We start from the raw sequence: 16,357 nt of genomic DNA, 5'->3' as shown, positions 1-16,357 counted from the left end.
GCTGCCAGTCCTGAGGCAGCTTGAGGACTACAAGTCCCTGAGACTACAAATCCCTGAAGGCGTCGGGCCCAGGGTTCTCACTGCGCGTGCGCGCCCTGCTGCCCGCCGGAAGGACGGAGCCTGGCAGTGTTTATCTCGTTGGGGACCGAGGAATCGGTTGGCGCGCAACGGGCTCTAGGCTGCCAGCAGCGCGAGGACCCGCGGCCCCACCCCGGCCCGGCCTGGCAGGTAGTCGGGGATGGGATGAGGGATGAGAAAGATTGGAGGGTCTGGTGACACCCCATCCTACCGCTGGAGTCGCGGGGGAGGGGCTGGGAAGGATGAGATGGCGGTGGGGAAGGAACTAGGGGGATGCTGGGAAAGAGGAGAGTTAATGGACAGCGAAAGGTTTGGGGGAAATGGTGCGGAGATGGGTGGGAAAGACCTGGTGGCTGGAGGAGGCGCAGAAAGAAACTGGACGAGTGTGTTCTGAAGAGAATCAGGAAGCTGAGCATAATGGCAGGGGGAGGGGACAGTGTCTGGCGCTGTGGGGGAGGGGCGGCTGGGAAAGGTGGAATAAACAGCAGTCGAGTCATACTCAGAGGGGAGCGTCTCTGGTTGGAAGGGGACGATGAATGTATTCTTTCCCTCGTGGAGGTAGACGAATTAGAGGGCTCTAGTGTGGGCCTTGCAGTGATGCAGAAGGAAAGGCAAGGAGGGAACCGCAGAGCTCTCAGGAGGTCAAGGCTCGCAGGTGGAGAGCAAAAACTGCAAGCAGTCAGGGAGGGGGAGCGAACACCAAGTGAGTGGAAGATGGAAAGTGTAATGGTGGAGAATGCCGGAAACCCCTGTCCTTGAGTCATCCTTGTGAATGAAGATGATGGGATCTTTATCCGACTCTCTTTGGGATTGATAGTCTCATCTGTGCATTTCCATTTTATCTGGATTTACCTTCAAGGGAGAGTGAAGGCTATGAGGGAAATTGATGTGTGTCCTTCCCCCCCACCCCATTTTTTTTTTTTTTTTTTGAGACAGGGTCTAACTATGTAGCTCTGGTGGCCTTAACCTCATAGACATCACAGCCTCCCCTTTAACCCTGAGATTAAAGGCATGCCCTACCACACCTGCCTTGGACTTCCCTTCTTAAAGCTTTTAGTCAGCTTTCCCGACAAGCCCAGATTTAAGAGCAGGAGCACTGAAGTGAGAGTTACTTTTGGCTGCTGCTATTTCAGGTTGAAATAGATGGCTGTTTAAAGAATACAATGTAGGGTTGAGGGAGGTCGGGGGGGGGGGGTAGTAGTGGCAAGCCAACTGAAGGACAGGCCTGTCTCCTGCAAAGGGGACCTCTCTTGCTTCAGGTATATTTTTTTCTTGTTGCTTTTTTTTTTTGAGGGTTTGCCTATTTTTTCTCTCTGCCAAGACTTTTTGAACAGAGATGATCCACCCAAACCCAGCAGATGTCTCTTGGCAAAGGCATTGTCAGTTGCCAAAGGATTTCCCTGAAAGAGCCCTCAAAGATACCCATTCTCACTAGGATGGTACACTGTCTTTGAGAGGCCATGACCCGTCTTATCCTTGGGGACTTTCTCTTGTCCTGCCCAATGCATTTTTGCTTCCCTTTCTCTTTCCAATGTACACCCCAACCTCATCCTTCCTTTAGAGGCTTTAACAGGGGAAGAGCTGTTGGAAGTGACTTGTTCTTCAAGGATAGTAAGGTTGGGGTAGTGGCAAGGGAAAAACTCCTCTTCCCTGCCCCCAACCCCAATATACACATACCTTTCTGGCTTAAGTTTCTAGTCCTGGCAGCATACGAGCCACAGCTGTCAAAGGAACTCCTCGTGCCTGAGGGCATCCTGAGTGACCCCAGGGACAACGGATCAGCTTGACAAGAACTCTGTGTGAGGGGCTAATCAACCATGGTTACATGGAGTTCCCTGTCCTAGGTAGGGACACTGTTCTCTAGAAGCCTAAAGCTTTTTTACTTTAAGAACCTGTGCCAGCTCTCAGTGGACTGGCTGGGACTGGCTGAGCTATTAATAGCTGGGAGGATTTGGAGATCCCTACCTTTAAGAGATGGAGGGAAATTCTTAGAGAGGTGGTGGTAAAAAGAGCCAGAAGCAAGAGCACACCAGTATGGACAGGGTTTGGAGAATGGGGGCTTAGAGCTTGTTCTAAGGCAGGGACAGGGTGGAGTTGACATGTGTAGAGGGGAATCATGACCACCAGATTCTGAGCTGGCAATCAGGTTAAGGTGGCCCCACCCTTCACTGTGGGACAACACAGGGTCAGGGCTAGCGTCTTGACCTCTGCAGCTCCCCTGGGCCAGGGCCAGCCACCTGAGCTGTGACTAGTGTCCCTGAAGAGGGGTGGTGTGGGAGGGCCACTAGGGTGGCACTTGGAGGCAAAGACTGGTTCTGGGCAGCCATATTGAGCCGAGCAGAAGCCTTATCTGAGGAACCTCTGGCCCTGACTTTTGTACAGGTAGCAGAGGCAGCAGGCCGTGCCGGGGGGGCATGTTCCTGTAACTTGTGGTCCAGGGGATGTTACGGTGGACAGTGCATCTGGAGGGCGGGCCACGCAGGGTGAACCATGCTGCGGTGGCTGTTGGGCACCGAGTGTACTCCTTCGGGGGCTACTGCTCTGGTGAAGACTACGAGACACTACGTCAGATAGATGTGCACATTTTCAATGCTGGTAAGCCAGTTCTGGGACCTTTCTTGGGTTCCCACATCTGGGGAAGTAGTGGGCACCTGAATGAAATTTGGTGGTGGTCTCTGTGGTCAGGGGGTTTGGGTAAGAATGTTTAGTTTGGGATAAGGTGGCAACCTGGAGGGAGGTTCCCATAACTGAGCAGAACTGTGCCCACAGTGTCCTTGCGTTGGACAAAGCTGCCTCCAGTGAGGCCTGCTGTCCGAGGGCAGCCTCCTGTTGTACCCTATATGCGGTATGGACACTCAACCGTCCTCATCGATGACACGGTCTTCCTTTGGGGTGGGCGCAATGATACAGAAGGGGCCTGCAACGTCCTCTATGCCTTTGATGTCAGTGAGTATGGTCTCAAATGATGCCTTGGGGCTAAGGAGGGGGTTGTTGGTGGAGTCTTAGAGAAGGGAAGGCCAGAACTAAGGTGGGTGTGTCAGCTGGCCCACGGCATTCTCTTTCCTCTTTCCAAAGATACTCACAAGTGGTCTACACCCCGAGTGTCAGGAACAGTTCCTGGGGCCCGGGATGGACATTCAGCCTGTGTCCTGGGCAAGATCATGTACATTTTTGGGGGATATGAACAGCTGGTAAGTGTGGAAAAAAACTACAGGTTTATACCAAAAAGAGGAAAAGAGGAAAATTTTCATGGTGGAACAGAAGGCTTTAATTGGAAGGTGTAGAGGATTAAAGAGTAACCATTGACACCCCTGTTTTTCCTTTCTCTTCACTCAGGCAGACTGCTTTTCCAATGACATCCACAAGCTGGATACCAGCACTATGACATGGACCCTTGTTTGCACAAAGGTCTGACCTTTGTTCTGTCACATCCCCACCTTTTGTTGAAATCCTAGGAAGCTCAGTTAGCTTCCCCTCCTTGAGCCCCTGTTGAGGCTCTTCCCCGTCTCTCTGCTCTTGGCTAGGGTAACCCTGCACGCTGGAGGGACTTCCATTCAGCCACCATGCTGGGCAATCACATGTATGTCTTTGGGGGCCGTGCTGACCGCTTTGGGCCGTTTCATTCCAACAATGAGATTTACTGCAACCGAATTCGAGTCTTTGACACCAGAACTGAGGCCTGGCTTGACTGTCCACACACTCCAGTGCTGCCTGAGGGGCGCAGGAGCCATTCAGCTTGTGAGTGTCTGTTATGTTCGTGTGAACTTCCCTGTGGTATCCCATTCGCTCTTGACATGTCTTTGCCCTTCCAGTTGGCTACAATGGGGAGCTGTACATCTTTGGTGGCTATAATGCAAGGCTGAACCGGCACTTCCATGACCTCTGGAAGTTTAATCCTGGTAAAAAACATTACCCTTAAGGGAGGGATAAAGGACAGTGAGGTGGGAGGCAAAGAGTAACCCTGAATAAGTGAGGGCCTGGGGTGAACTGTGTGTAGCGATGTCTGGGTAGGCCGGGTGTTGATCCTCTATGAACTTCTCTTTAGGGTCCTTTACTTGGAAAAAGATTGAACCAAAGGGGAAAGGGCCATGTCCCCGCCGGCGTCAGTGTTGCTGTATTGTTGGTGATAAGATTGTCCTCTTCGGGGGTACCAGGTTAGGAGAGAAGAGGGGAGGTAACAGAAGAGGGGGAGGTATCTGAGTAAGGGGTCTTGTGGGTAGTTCCGCCACTTAATTCTTCCTCTTTGTGTCTGTACAGCCCCTCTCCCGAGGAAGGCCTGGGAGATGAATTTGACCTCATAGATCATTCTGACTTACACATCTTGGACTTTAGTAAGTACCTAATTCTGAAGTGCTCCTACTGTCAGGTTCTCTGTCTCTGGGTGGTGATCAGGGTGGGACCTGTCCTTTGCTCTGACTGTCCTTTAACTCTTCCGTTAAAGGCCCTAGTCTGAAAACTCTGTGCAAGCTGGCCGTGATTCAGTATAACCTGGACCAGTCCTGTTTGCCCCATGATATCAGGTAAAGCAAGTGGTTGCAGAGGAGGGGTTGCTTGAGGGTGAGTGACTGCGCAGGTGTGACTAGTTAGCTCAGTCTCAACGGAGAAGACAGACGTTTCTATTTTCTGGAGGTGAAATTTTTGTGAGGAACAAGGGAGCTGAAGGTGCAGCCATCATGTGACAAGTGTCAGCTCTGAAAAACACCTTTTGAGTTGTATAGTCATGCTCAGAAACCCTGCTTCCTCGAGCAGTTTTGTTTGGGGACTGTTGAGAGTGGCTGAATGAATTACAGGGCTGACTGCAAGGGGAAAGCTAACTGGACCCTCTTAGTTCCAGAAGTGAGAAAGGTCCTGGTTCCTTGCCTCTGAATTCAAGTATTGAGTTCAAGTGATGCTCCAAATGTCACTCCATGTGTCATTTATTCTCGCTTGCCACTCTGAGACAACCCTACTCCTTGAGCCAGTTCTTTCTTACTTGCAAAAGTGTGTGTGTCCTTTGTGACACAGAGCTTATAGTTTGACCTGATGAATCCCAGGTGCAGGTACCTTAACACTGAGTACATGTCTTAGTGTCTTGGTGTAAGGAATACTTCCTAAGACTTTGTTGAATGATAGGATTGTTTAAACATAATTTAATTGGGTGGGGTGGGTGGGAAAGACTTTAGGCCCTAAAGTTTAGGGAGAACAGGATATGAATCAGGACCTGAAGATAATAGAAATAGCAAGAATAGGTGCTCTAGTGGGAAGAGGTAGAAAGCCTGCTGGGCTGGATCTGCAGAGCAGGAGAGGTGTGCTGGGATGTTTACGGAGGTGGGTACACATTATCCAGGTGCTTGGATTCAGGAATCTGTATAAACAAAAACAGGAAATCTACAAGCTCTTGGAGGTGCATGAGTAGGTGGTATTGGATTGAGTGGTGGGTGGGGTCTGGTGGTTAAAGGGCTGTAAGGCAGAGATGGCTGTGGGAAATTGGAGGGGCTGCTGTGTTCCTAGCTTTGTCTAAAGAGTTCGGAGCTTGCCATAGAGACCACCTCTGACCTCTCTGCCCCTTTTGGCCTTCCAGGTGGGAGCTCAATGCGATGACCACCAACAGCAATATCAGCCGCCCCATTGTCTCCTCCCACGGATAGGAACTTATAGGAAGAAAGTTCCGCCGCCTCCCCTCCTGAGCCTGCTCTTGTCTTCATTGCCCCTGCCTGTCTCACCTGCCTGCCCCTTGGGACCCTGGACTCAGTATACCTCCACGTGGAGTTGGTGGACTAGAGGTGTTTTCTGTGCTGTGAATTCAGTGGGGAGTTGTGGGGGGAGGGCCACTCTCCTCCCTTGGGCCGAGGGCCCCTTCCCTTGGTGCTCTGTTCCCATCCACCTCCCTCCACGGCTCCTGGGCCTTTGCTCTGACCCAGGCCAGCGGGGCAGCCAGGCTGTGCTGGAAAGGGACAGGAGTCGGGAGAAGACAAGCCGTGTTGGAGCCTCAGGAGCTTCCCTCTCCTCGTCACCATCCCTCTCCCTGCTTGAGCACCTGCCCGGGAGCTGAAAGGAGCCTCAGCTGTTGGCATGAAACCCCTCACCCCCACCCCCCACCCCGGCCCTCGGGAGTGGGGACCAACAGACAGCTTCTCCCATCATTGAGCTGTTGCTGTACCCCCGAAGATCAGCCAGCTCTGATTTTATAAAATGTAAAACCTCAAAACGTGTCCTGTTTCTGGGGGCTACGATGGAGTTGTAAAGGGCCTCCCTTCAGAGTCTGGCTTGGCAGTCTAGCATCTGAAGAAACCCCATGGCACGGAGTACCTAATCCACCCCAGGATTTAGGTCTGGCTGGTATAGAGCTGCGCTTCTGCCAGAGCCCTCACCACATTGGCTCAGGGCCCCGGAGGGGGTGGGACTTGGGTATCAGTAAGCGGAAGTGGTGCCTTCCTCCGGACTACACGAAATATGCCGAAAGCTGGTGCTAGGACTGGGGCCCAGGGTTCCCGCGGAGCCATGCAGAGCAGGCGCGTGGCAGGCGACCAGCCGACGGGTGAGGGCCTAGGGTTGGTGGGAGTGCGCGGCATCTGCTGCGGGAACGGAAGGCCACCCTGGGCGCTGCGGTTCGGTGGAGGGTGAGAGGCAGTCCTTCCGGCGTTACGACGTTGAGGGAAGTTACTTGCTTTTGTTTTCAGGCCAATTTCGAACTCTTGGCAGTTCTGCCTCAGCCTCCCAAGTGCTAGGATTATAGGCATAAGCCTCCAGGCCGGGTCTGGGCAGATCCTCAAAAGTGGGATGAGGCTTCATCCTAGAAGGTTTAGTAGGGGTATGTAGCTAATTGGGCCCTAATTGAGCTGTATGCAGGCACTTGGAGATAAAGAATAGTCTAACCAGCAAAGCCAATTACCTCTAAGAAAAGGTATTTAGAACCGGACAGTGATGGCGCACACCTTTAATCCCAGCATTGGGAGGCAGAGGTAGGTAGATCTCTGTGAGTTCAAGGCCAGCCTGGTTTACAAGCAAGTTCCAGGACAGCCAAGGTGGTTACCCAGAGAAATCCTGTCTCAAAAAAAAAAAAAAAAAAAAAAGTGTTTGGGTCAGGCTAGCACACTGCTGCACTCACTCTGGAGGCAGAAGCAACCAAATTTGGGAGCACATCAAACTGGCCTGGTCTCCATTATTGAGTTCCAGGCTAGCTGAGCAAAATGGAAGCCACTGGAGAGCTTTGAGTTCAGGGATGACAAGATAATTACTTCGAGGAGTGACACAGATTTCTTTTTAGTGTGCAAAAGAAATGGGCTATGGGTTGATTGACTTCTTTCTGTCCCTACAACAAGGTGAGATGTCAAGTAGCCAAATTAGTTGGAGAGTTGGATGTTAGTGTTGCTCCATTACAGGGTAGCACCATTGCAACCTATGCTGCCTAGCAATAGTAATGATTCTGGAATGGAGAACTTAGGAAAGGGTGGGGATAGGATGAGTCTCTCTCTCTCTCTCTCTCTCTCTCTCTCTCTCTGTGTGTGTGTGTGTGTGTGTGTATGTACATGTACATACTGCAGTGAGGATGTAGAGGTCAGAGGACAACTTTAGCAAGTCTCTCTACCTAAACCATGGTGACTCCAGGCTCTAACTCCAGTGATGAGATTTGGCTGCATGTCCCTTCACCTGCTGGACTGTCTCTAACTGATGAAGTCTTTCTTGCTGTTGGGAGGTACTGACTTGGGTTGTGTGACCTTCCACTCCAGCAGACACATCTGACATGTCATTTGAGGAGCTGTTGGAGTTGCAGAGCCAAGGGGGACCCAAGGCATGCAAACAGGTGGTAGCTGGAAGGAGCACTGAGAAGCAAAGCCCCAGACAACCCGTGTGTGTTGCAGATAAGCACCGGTGAGGAACTAGCCCTTAGAGTCAGCAGACACCCAGGACCTTCGTTAGATAACTGTTTTCTTGGGTGGGAAGACTCCAGTGTTTGACTAAGACTGTAGTATACTTATCCTGACCTTTCATTTCTCCTTAGACCTCTGGAAATGTCAGCCAAAGTTCGAGTGCCATTCTTACGTCAGGTTGTTCCCATCAGTAAAAAGGTGAGGAAAGAGCAGAGAGCAGGCACTTCCTTAGAGAAAGGACTAAACAAGACCTTTATAATCTCTGTGCTTTTTCCAAAGGTAGCCCGAGACCCCCGCTTTGATGATCTGTCAGGGGAGTATAACCCTGAGATATTTGACAAAACTTACCAATTCCTGAACGATATTCGAGCCAAAGAAAAAGAGGTATGTGATATGACCCTGGTTTATCCACTCTCGGGGACGGAAACTGGAGTACATATGGGGCAGCTAGGAAGAGCAATGGGAAGCAAATTGTTTTTGCTGTGAGTTCATCAGTTTTGTGATTGTGTGATCAACTTGCTTAGCTCCCTTTGCTTCAGTTATTGTGTTGGGAACAGTCTAAATCATCTTGTTAGCTTTTTTTTTTTTTTTTTTTTTTTTGGTTTTTCGAGACAGGGTTTCCCTGTGGCTTTGGAGGCTGTCCTGTCCTGGAACTAGCTCTTGGAGACCAGGCTGGCCTTGAACTCACAGAGATCCGCCTGCCTCTGCCTCCTGAGTGCTGGGATTAAAGGCGTGAGCCACCACTGCCTGGCTGTCGTTGGCTATTTTGAAATACTTAGATAAGCCAGGCTTAGCAGCACAATCCCAGCTACTTTGGCATGTGAGGCAGGAAGATAGAGAATTTGAGGCTATCCTGGTTCATGAGACCTCATCTCCCTACCGTCCAAAAAAAGAGTGAACAAAATACTGGATTCAGTTAATTGTTAACCATAGTTATCTGATTGTACTGTCAAACCTTGAAAATACCCAGCTGCATCCCTATGCTGGTTAATTACTTCTCTGCCTATCCCATCCTCTCTACTCCCTTTGTAGGCTCTCATAGCCACTGTTCTGTACTTCTTGGCGATTGACTATGGCATCTGCATATAAGAATATAAGACTTTGCAGATGGCGCACACCTTTAATTCCAGCACTTAGGAGGCAGAGGCACTCGGATCTCTGTGAGTTCAAAGTCAGCCTTGTCTACAGAGTGAATTCCAGGACAGCCAGGACTATACAGAGAAACCCTATCTCCAAAAATCAAAAGGAAAAAGAATATATGACTTTAATCCCTGCACTCAGGAGGCAGAGGCAGGTGGATCTCTGAGTTCGAGACTGGCCTGGTCTACAAAGCAAATTCCAGAACAGTCAGGACTATATAGAGAGACCCTGTCTCAAAAACAAAAAAAAGAGTATGTAACAAAAAAGAATATGTAACACTCTTTCTGTTTGTAACTGATTACACTTAACCTGATGTTGCTTGAGTATGTATTTATTTAGTGTGTGTAGGTATGCATGTTTTACCCTTTGAATGTGGAGGTCAAGTGATAACTTGCCAGTTTTAGCTCTCTCCTTCAACTGTGGGTTGCAGGGATCCAACTCAGGCCATCAGGCTTGTGTGGTAAAGTGACTTTACTCACTAAACCATTTTACTAGCTTTGCTTTAGTTTGCTTGCTTGTTTCCTTCCTTCCTTCCTTTATTTATTTGGGGTTTTTTGGATTTGTTTGTTTGTTTGTTTTGTTTCCTTTGAGACAGGGTCTCACTATGTAGCTCTGGCTGTCCTAGAATTCACTATGTAGACCAGGCTGGCCTCAAACTCACAGATAATCCTGCCTCTGCCTCCCAAGCACTAAAATTAAAGGTGTGAACCACCACTCCTGGCTGCTTTAGTGTTCTAACCATGAGAGGGATAAAAATATGTGAGCAGGAATGCATGAATCCAAATTTCCAAAACACATTAAAAAGCTTGGTATGTGTGCCTGTAATCCCAGGGCCTTTCTCCCTTTAAATGTGTGTGGACGCACACTCACACATTGCCACACAGTTACTTTGAAAAGAGACAGAGAAAGAAATGGTTAATAAGAGCTGGAAGCTATAACTCAGTGCTAGAATATAAATTTAGTACCGTGCTAGAGCCTCAGATACCTAACACCACACACATTGTTTATTGTTGTGTTAATTTATGGGAACCTTTTATAATAATGCTTGGCACAGAATGTTAACTATGCTGTTCATTTTCCAACATGAAGCTTGTGAAAAAGCAGTTGAAGAAGCACCGGTCGGGGGAGGAGCATGAGAAGCTGCAGCAGCTGCTTCATCGGATGGTGAGGGCTGGTGAGGGCGCTAGCTGCAGGTGGGTGGTGGGAGCCTTGTCATCACCCCTCTTGTTCACATACCCATCCTGGCTCACCTTCGACCCTCAGGAACAGCAAGAAATGGCACAGCAGGAACGAAAGCAGCAACAGGAGCTGCGCCTGGCCTCGAAGCAGGAGCGGCGGGCTCTGGCACAACAGGGTCATCGGCCATACTTCTTGAAGAAATGTGAGTGGGGCCAGGCTCTTGAAAGCCTGCTAGAGGGGCGGATTTGTGGCTAGACATGGTGCCAGGATCCTTGAGCTCCTTTGAGGAAGTGGCAATAGCAGGAAAGTGTGCTGCTTGTGATCAGTCTCGTACCTGCTGTTAGATGATGTCTGTGGGGTGTGGGGGGATTGGGGTACAGCTTAGGAGGTGGAGTTGCTCGCCTAGCATTTTTGTTTTTCTTTTGGTTTTGTTTGTGGGGTGTGGGGGGGATTGGGGTACAGCTTAGGAGGTGGAGTTGCTTGCCTAGCATTTTTGTTTTTTGTTCTTTTGGTTTTTTGACACAGGGTTTCTCTGTGTAGCCCTGGCTATCCTGGAACTGGCTCTGGAGACCAAGCTGACCTCAAACTCACAGAGATCCTCCTACCTCTGCCTCCCAAGTGCTGGAATTAAAGGTGTGCACTACCAATGCCCGGCTTGCCTAGCATTTATTAAGCTCTAGGTTTGATCCCTAGCACAACATAAAAACAAGAATAGAGCATATGCTTGCAGTCTCAGTACTTGGGAGGATGAGAGGGTAACGGTTGCCCTTGGATATGTAGAAGTTGGAGACTGATCTGGACTAGAGTCCCTGCCCCACCACCAAAAACCAAACAAACAACAAATAAAACAAAACAAAAAACAGATGCCGGGCGTTGGTGGCACAAGCCTTTAATCCCAGCACTCGGGAGGCAGAGGCAGGCGGGTCTCCAGAGCGAGTGCCCCAGGATAGGCTCCAAAGCCACAGTGAAACCCTGTCTCGAAAAACCAAAAAAAAAAAAAAAGAAGTAGGCGATTGTCACTTTTACCTCCATCTCACTGTGTTTCATTTCCATTTATATGTCCATCTTGGTTCAGATGAGTAAGACTTGACCATAAAAAGTTAGCCTGAGGCCAGGCTTCGTAGTGTACACCTTTAATCCCAGCATCTGAGTTAGGAGCTCTCAGATCTCTTAAGAGTTCAAGGCCAGCCTTGTCTACAGAGTAAGGTCTACAAAGTAAGTCCCTGTCTCCAAAAACAAAATAGTTAGCTTAGGCAGTGATATTTGATAGCTCAGTGGTAACATGCTCGCATAGGATGAGTAAAGCCCTGGATTCATTCCTAACACTAGGGGGAGAAAAGCTGGCTCACGGGGCTCATTAGCAGAGCCTTGCCCTGGCATCCATGAAGCCATTTGTTTGCCATCAGCAGCACACACAACACAGTTACTGTGTCCCTCGAACACCATGGCTCTTAACAACACGGCCCAGCATAAGGGATGCCTGATGTGGGACCAAGAAACAAGGTCTTCATCCTTTGCTCACCAGCTTGCTTTCTTTTTATCTAGCTGAGCAGCGCCAGTTGGCCCTAGCTGAGAAGTTCAAGGAGCTGAAACGTAGCAAGAAGCTGGAGAGTTTCTTGAGTCGAAAGAGGCGCCGGAATGCAGGCAAGGACAGGAAGCATCTCCCTCTGAGCAATGAGTAAGGAACACTGTCGCAGGGAGACCTGGATCTGTAGGACCAATCTGGGGCTGGCCAGTTCTGATTGTTCCTGCCCAAAGACAAGCATCACAAGTACCCTGAACTAGGCTGCCTGAGAAGACTGGCATGCCCCTGGACTGTACAAGGGCTCTACAGCAACAGGAGCTCAGCCTTTCTCCATATCCTTCATTGTGTTCTCGCTCATGCTCTCCTTAAACCAGTGAGTCAACCTGGGGTATGTTCATGACTCCAGGGAAGGGACTATACATAAGAGCCATTTTGGAAGCATGCTTTTTACTCATTGTTTTATTCTGTTTTGCTGTTTTTAATTATGTGTATGTATCTGTGTGTGCGTGAGTGCAGGGACCTTTGGAGGGCAAAACCATTGATTTCCCCTGGAGCTCGAGTTTCAGGTGGTTGTGAGCTGTCCAGTGTGGGTGCTGGGTACCAAACTTGAGTCTTCTGCAAGAACAGAACACATTTGATGACTGATGACTGAGCCATCTCTACAGTGCCCCCCTTTTATATGTTTATTATTGGTTTTTTTGTTTGTTTGTTTTTGCCTGTATGTATGTCTTATGAGGGTGTTAGATCCTGGAGTTACAGACAGTTGTGAGCTGCCATGTGGGTGCTTTGGGGTCGGTTTGAGACAGGTTTTCTGTGGCTTTGGAGGCTGTGCTGATCCACTTGCCTCTGCCTCTCGAGTACTGGGATTACAGGCGTGTACCACCACTGCCTGGCTCAGTGAGTGCTCTTAACCCCCGAGCTATCTCTCCTGCCACCCCCTCCCCTTTGTTTTTGTTTTTGAGACCGGATTTCTCTCTGTAATATCCCTGACTGTCCTGAAATTCACTCTCTAGATCAAGCTGGCCTCAAACTCAGACAGACATTTGCCTGCCTTTGCCTCCCAGCACCACCACTCAGCCCCATTTTTGTTTTTAATGGAAGACCTAGAACTACTGTTTTAGTGGGCCCTGTGTTGGGGTCTACAGTGTGAGAAATCAAATCAAGGCCCCTCCATCTTAAATCTTGGTCCTGCAAAGATGTCTAAAGTGTGATACCTCTGCCCACTTGATTTTCCATAGTGGGAAGTAGGAGGTCATACATTATGGGAGGTCAGGGTTACTCATACAGATTCTTGAGACGAGACTTAGGTCCATAGCCATTGGCATCCCTTGCATCTGGCCTCATACCCAGTGAGGCAAAGCATTTGCTACAGCAGTGTCTTCATTGAAGGATTGTCAGTATGTGCCAGTACCCATCCTCAGGACATTAAAAAGGATGTCACTCTAGTTGTATATATGGTTTTTACTGCTGTGTTAAAACACCACAGCCAGCTGGGCAGTGGTGGCGCACACCTTTAATTCCAGCACTCGGGAGGCAGAGGGGGGGCGGATCTATAGAGCTTGGTCTACAGAGCAAGTTTCTGGGACAGCCAGGGCTGCACAAAGAAACCCTGTCTTGAAAACAACAACAACAACAAAATACCTCAACCGGGGGCTGGAGAGATGGCTCTGAGGTTAAGAGCTGTTCTTCCAGAGGTCCTGAGTTCAATTCTAAGTAACCACATGGTGGCTCACAACCATCTATAGTGAGATCTGATATCCTCTTCTGGTGTGCAGGCAAACATGCAGTCCAAACACTCCTGAACTGTTGGTATACAAAATAAATCTTTAAAAAAAAAAAAATACCACAACCAAAAGCAGTTTGGAGAGGAAAGGGTTTATTTCATCCTACACCTTGTAAGGGAAGTCAGGAGAAAAACTAAAGGCAAGAACCAAAGCAGAGGCTGTGGAAGAACTCTGCTTACTGGCTTGCTCTCCATGGCTAGCTCAGTCTGCTTTTTTTTTTTTTTTTTTTCTCTCTGAGACATGGTTTCTCTTTGTGGCCCTGGCTATCCTGGAACTCAATCTGTAGACCAGGCTGGCCTCAACACAGAGATCTATCTGCCTCTGTCTCCCCAGGGCTGGGGTCAAAGGTATGTGACGCTATGTCTGGCCTCAGCCTGCTTTCTTACACCACCTAAGACCATCTGCCCAGGGGTGACAGCACCCACTAATGAGCTGGACTCTCTTATATCAGTCGTCAGTCAGGACAGTGCCCCACAGACTTACTAAAGGCCAATCCTATGGAAACATTTTCTCAATTAAGGTTCCTTTTCAGAAGATCCTACCTGTGTCAAGTCCACATAAAAACTAGCCAGTATGATGCATGTTCCTCTTAAGATTGTCTTTCTTTTTTGTTTATATACTTTTTTAATTTAAATTAGAAACAATCTTGTTTTACATGTCAATCCCAGTTTCCTCTCCCCTCCCTTCCCCTCCCTTTCTCTCCTCCCCTCCTCCCCTCCCTTCCACCAACCCACTATCTATTTCATCCCCTTTCTGCTCCCCAGGGAAGGTGATGGCTTCCATGGGGGATCTTCAAAGTCTGTCGCCTCATTTGGAGCAGGGCCTAGGCCCTCCCCAGATTAAGAATAACCATCTAGGGCTGGAGAGATAGCTCAGAGGTTAAGAGCACCAGCTCCTCTTCCAGAGGTCCTGAGTTCAATTCCCAGAAACCACATGGTGGCTCACAACCATTCGTTACGAGATCTGGTGCCCTCTTCTGGAAGCAGAATGTTGTATACATAATAAATAAAATCTTAAAAAAAAAAAAAAAAAAAAAAACCATCTAGGATTTGTTATGTGCATAGGTGGTATATCTTTCCTCTTAATTTTTTTTAAAGATTTGTTTATTATATATACAGTATTATATACTGGAGGCATACATGTCAGAAGAAGAGGCCTCATTACAGATGGTTTTGAGCCACTATGTGGTTGCTGGGAATTGAACTCTGGACCTCTGGAAGAGCAGCCAGTGCTCTTAACCATTGAGCTATCTCTCCAGCCCCTGAGAATTTTATTTTTTAATTTTTAAAATTATTTTATGGGTGTGGGAGCTCACAGAGGCCAGAAGAGGGCATCAGATCCCCTGGTGCTAAAGTTATGGGTGATTGTGAGCTGCCAGTGGTGCTGGGAATCAAATCTGGATCTTGTGGAAGAGCAGACAGTGTTCCTTTTGAGCCTTCTTTCTAGTTCCTGTGTTTTTGTTTTTGTGTGTGTGTGTGGCTGGGAGGTGCGGGGTGGACTGAGGACCTTACAAGTCAAGATCCTAGACCAGGTGTGGGGACATAAGGAATTATAACTCTAAGAATGGCCTCATCTTGCCAGGACGTCAGAGTAGCAAACCTTTGTCCCCTGAGTCACCATTACAAGTGAAGCATCCATCTGCCCTCCAGGAATGGATGATCCAGAGGAAGAGGCTCATACCTGGTCAGGAGGGTAGGCTGTCCTTGGAGTCAGACCTGATGCTCTGGATATAGGCAAGTCAACCAGGCTATGTACATGGGAGGGCTGTGAGCTGGGTGATTAGGAGGACCTGCAGATCAGGAGTCAGTTGGTCATCGAGGGATTTTAAGACCAAAGCAGATGTGTTTGGAGGACTTCCTACATGAAATGAACCTGAGACACAGCTGAATGGTGGTGTACTCCCTAGCAGGGGCTTAATACCTAGCATCATATATGTATTGCTAGATGGTGAGCCATGAGTGAGCGGCGCTGTGCCCTTGGGGCGGGCTGTAGTGAGAATGCAAAAGTTCTGGGGCAGTGACAGAGCTGGAAAGTGAGGTCTGGCCTCTTCTGTGGGCACTGTGTGCAGCCTTGTCCACCAGAACCACAGAGGAACAAAGCTTTGGCACTTTTCCACCAACTGAAGTACATGTTGTAGTCACCATATGCCATATTATAATCTCAGCACTTAGGAGACTGAGATGAGCTTGAGGTCAGCCCAGGGTACATAAGTTCTAGGGCAGGCAGCCTGGGCTAACATTGCAAAATCGTGTTCAAAAAAATAAAAAGACTTGGGTCATTAAAAAGCCATGGTCTTGGGGCTGGAGAGATGGCTCAGTGATTAAGATCACTGGCTGCTGTTCCAGAGGACCTGGATTCAATTCCCAGCACCCACGTGGCAGCTCACACCTGTCTGCAACTTCGGTTCCATGGCTTCTGACACCCTCACACAGACATACATGCAGGCAAATCACCAAGGAATATAAAATTAAAAATTACAAATTTTAAAAAGCCAGCTGGGTGGTGGTGGCGTATGCCTTTAATCCCAGCACTTGGGAGGCAGAGGCAAGTGGATCTCTGCGTTCAAGACCAGCGAGTTCCAGGACAGCCTCCGAAGCCACAGAGAAACCCTGTCTCGAAACCCCTCCCCCCCCAAAAAAAAACATTAAAAGCCATGATGTCTGCTGTGAAGGAGGAGCCCCCATGTACCCTGAGCCCACTAATGTTCTGGCATTTCTGGACAGTTAGGCTAACAGAGTAAAGGTATCATGGGACCAGTGCAGCAAAGCAAGATAGCTGTCCTGTCCACTTAGAGCTCTGCA

General features: G+C 48.9%; 2 protein-coding genes across 5 annotated transcripts; both read left to right on the top strand.

The window, feature by feature from the left end:
- Window positions 1-73: 73 nt before the first annotated feature.
- Klhdc3 (kelch domain containing 3) lies at window positions 74-6,265 on the top strand. 2 transcript variants are annotated; one of them, XM_027389164.2, is made up of 12 exons: window positions 74-228; window positions 1,770-1,922; window positions 2,461-2,673; window positions 2,848-3,024; window positions 3,154-3,269; window positions 3,415-3,486; window positions 3,603-3,816; window positions 3,891-3,977; window positions 4,124-4,232; window positions 4,336-4,409; window positions 4,520-4,598; window positions 5,639-6,265. In XM_027389164.2, the coding sequence occupies exons 3-12, from the start codon at window positions 2,520-2,522 to the stop codon at window positions 5,703-5,705; spliced, it is 1,149 nt and encodes a 382-aa protein (XP_027244965.1). In that variant the 5' UTR covers window positions 74-228; window positions 1,770-1,922; window positions 2,461-2,519; the 3' UTR covers window positions 5,706-6,265. The 2 variants fall into 2 exon arrangements, with proteins under 2 accessions (XP_027244965.1, XP_027244966.1); XM_027389165.2 differs by lacking the exon at window positions 1,770-1,922 and having other exon boundaries at window positions 81-228.
- Window positions 6,266-6,361: 96 nt separating this feature from the next.
- On the top strand, window positions 6,362-12,231 carry Rrp36 (ribosomal RNA processing 36). 3 transcript variants are annotated; one of them, XM_035451691.1, is made up of 7 exons: window positions 6,362-6,595; window positions 7,791-7,929; window positions 8,060-8,126; window positions 8,208-8,312; window positions 10,158-10,232; window positions 10,332-10,449; window positions 11,793-12,230. In XM_035451691.1, the coding sequence occupies exons 1-7, from the start codon at window positions 6,511-6,513 to the stop codon at window positions 11,927-11,929; spliced, it is 726 nt and encodes a 241-aa protein (XP_035307582.1). In that variant the 5' UTR covers window positions 6,362-6,510; the 3' UTR covers window positions 11,930-12,230. The 3 variants fall into 3 exon arrangements, with proteins under 3 accessions (XP_035307582.1, XP_035307581.1, XP_035307583.1); XM_035451690.1 differs by having other exon boundaries at window positions 7,788-7,929; XM_035451692.1 differs by lacking the exon at window positions 6,362-6,595 and adding an exon at window positions 6,682-7,019 and having other exon boundaries at window positions 7,788-7,929; window positions 11,793-12,231.
- Window positions 12,232-16,357: the final 4,126 nt, after the last annotated feature.

The sequence above is a fragment of the Cricetulus griseus genome (genome assembly GCF_003668045.3).
Source record: "Cricetulus griseus strain 17A/GY chromosome 1 unlocalized genomic scaffold, alternate assembly CriGri-PICRH-1.0 chr1_0, whole genome shotgun sequence".
In the NCBI taxonomy this organism is placed as follows: domain Eukaryota; kingdom Metazoa; phylum Chordata; class Mammalia; order Rodentia; family Cricetidae; genus Cricetulus; species Cricetulus griseus.
The sequence above is the reverse complement of the archived record's forward strand: the minus strand, read 5'-3'. Positions and strand labels throughout refer to the sequence as shown.

Bases quoted from the DNA above. Each gene is read 5' to 3' on its own strand.
- Klhdc3 (XM_027389164.2), top strand. From the start codon at position 2,520: ATGTTACGGTGGACAGTGCATCTGGAGGGCGGGCCACGCAGGGTGAAC. The intron at 2,674-2,847 runs GTAAGCCAGTTC...CTGTGCCCACAG, and splicing joins TGTGCACATTTTCAATGCTG to TGTCCTTGCGTTGGACAAAG. The intron at 3,025-3,153 runs GTGAGTATGGTC...CTCTTTCCAAAG, and splicing joins CCTCTATGCCTTTGATGTCA to ATACTCACAAGTGGTCTACA.
- Rrp36 (XM_035451690.1), top strand. From the start codon at position 6,511: ATGCCGAAAGCTGGTGCTAGGACTGGGGCCCAGGGTTCCCGCGGAGCC. The intron at 6,596-7,787 runs GTGAGGGCCTAG...CTTCCACTCCAG, and splicing joins GGCAGGCGACCAGCCGACGG to CAGACACATCTGACATGTCA. The intron at 8,313-10,157 runs GTATGTGATATG...TCCAACATGAAG, and splicing joins TTCGAGCCAAAGAAAAAGAG to CTTGTGAAAAAGCAGTTGAA.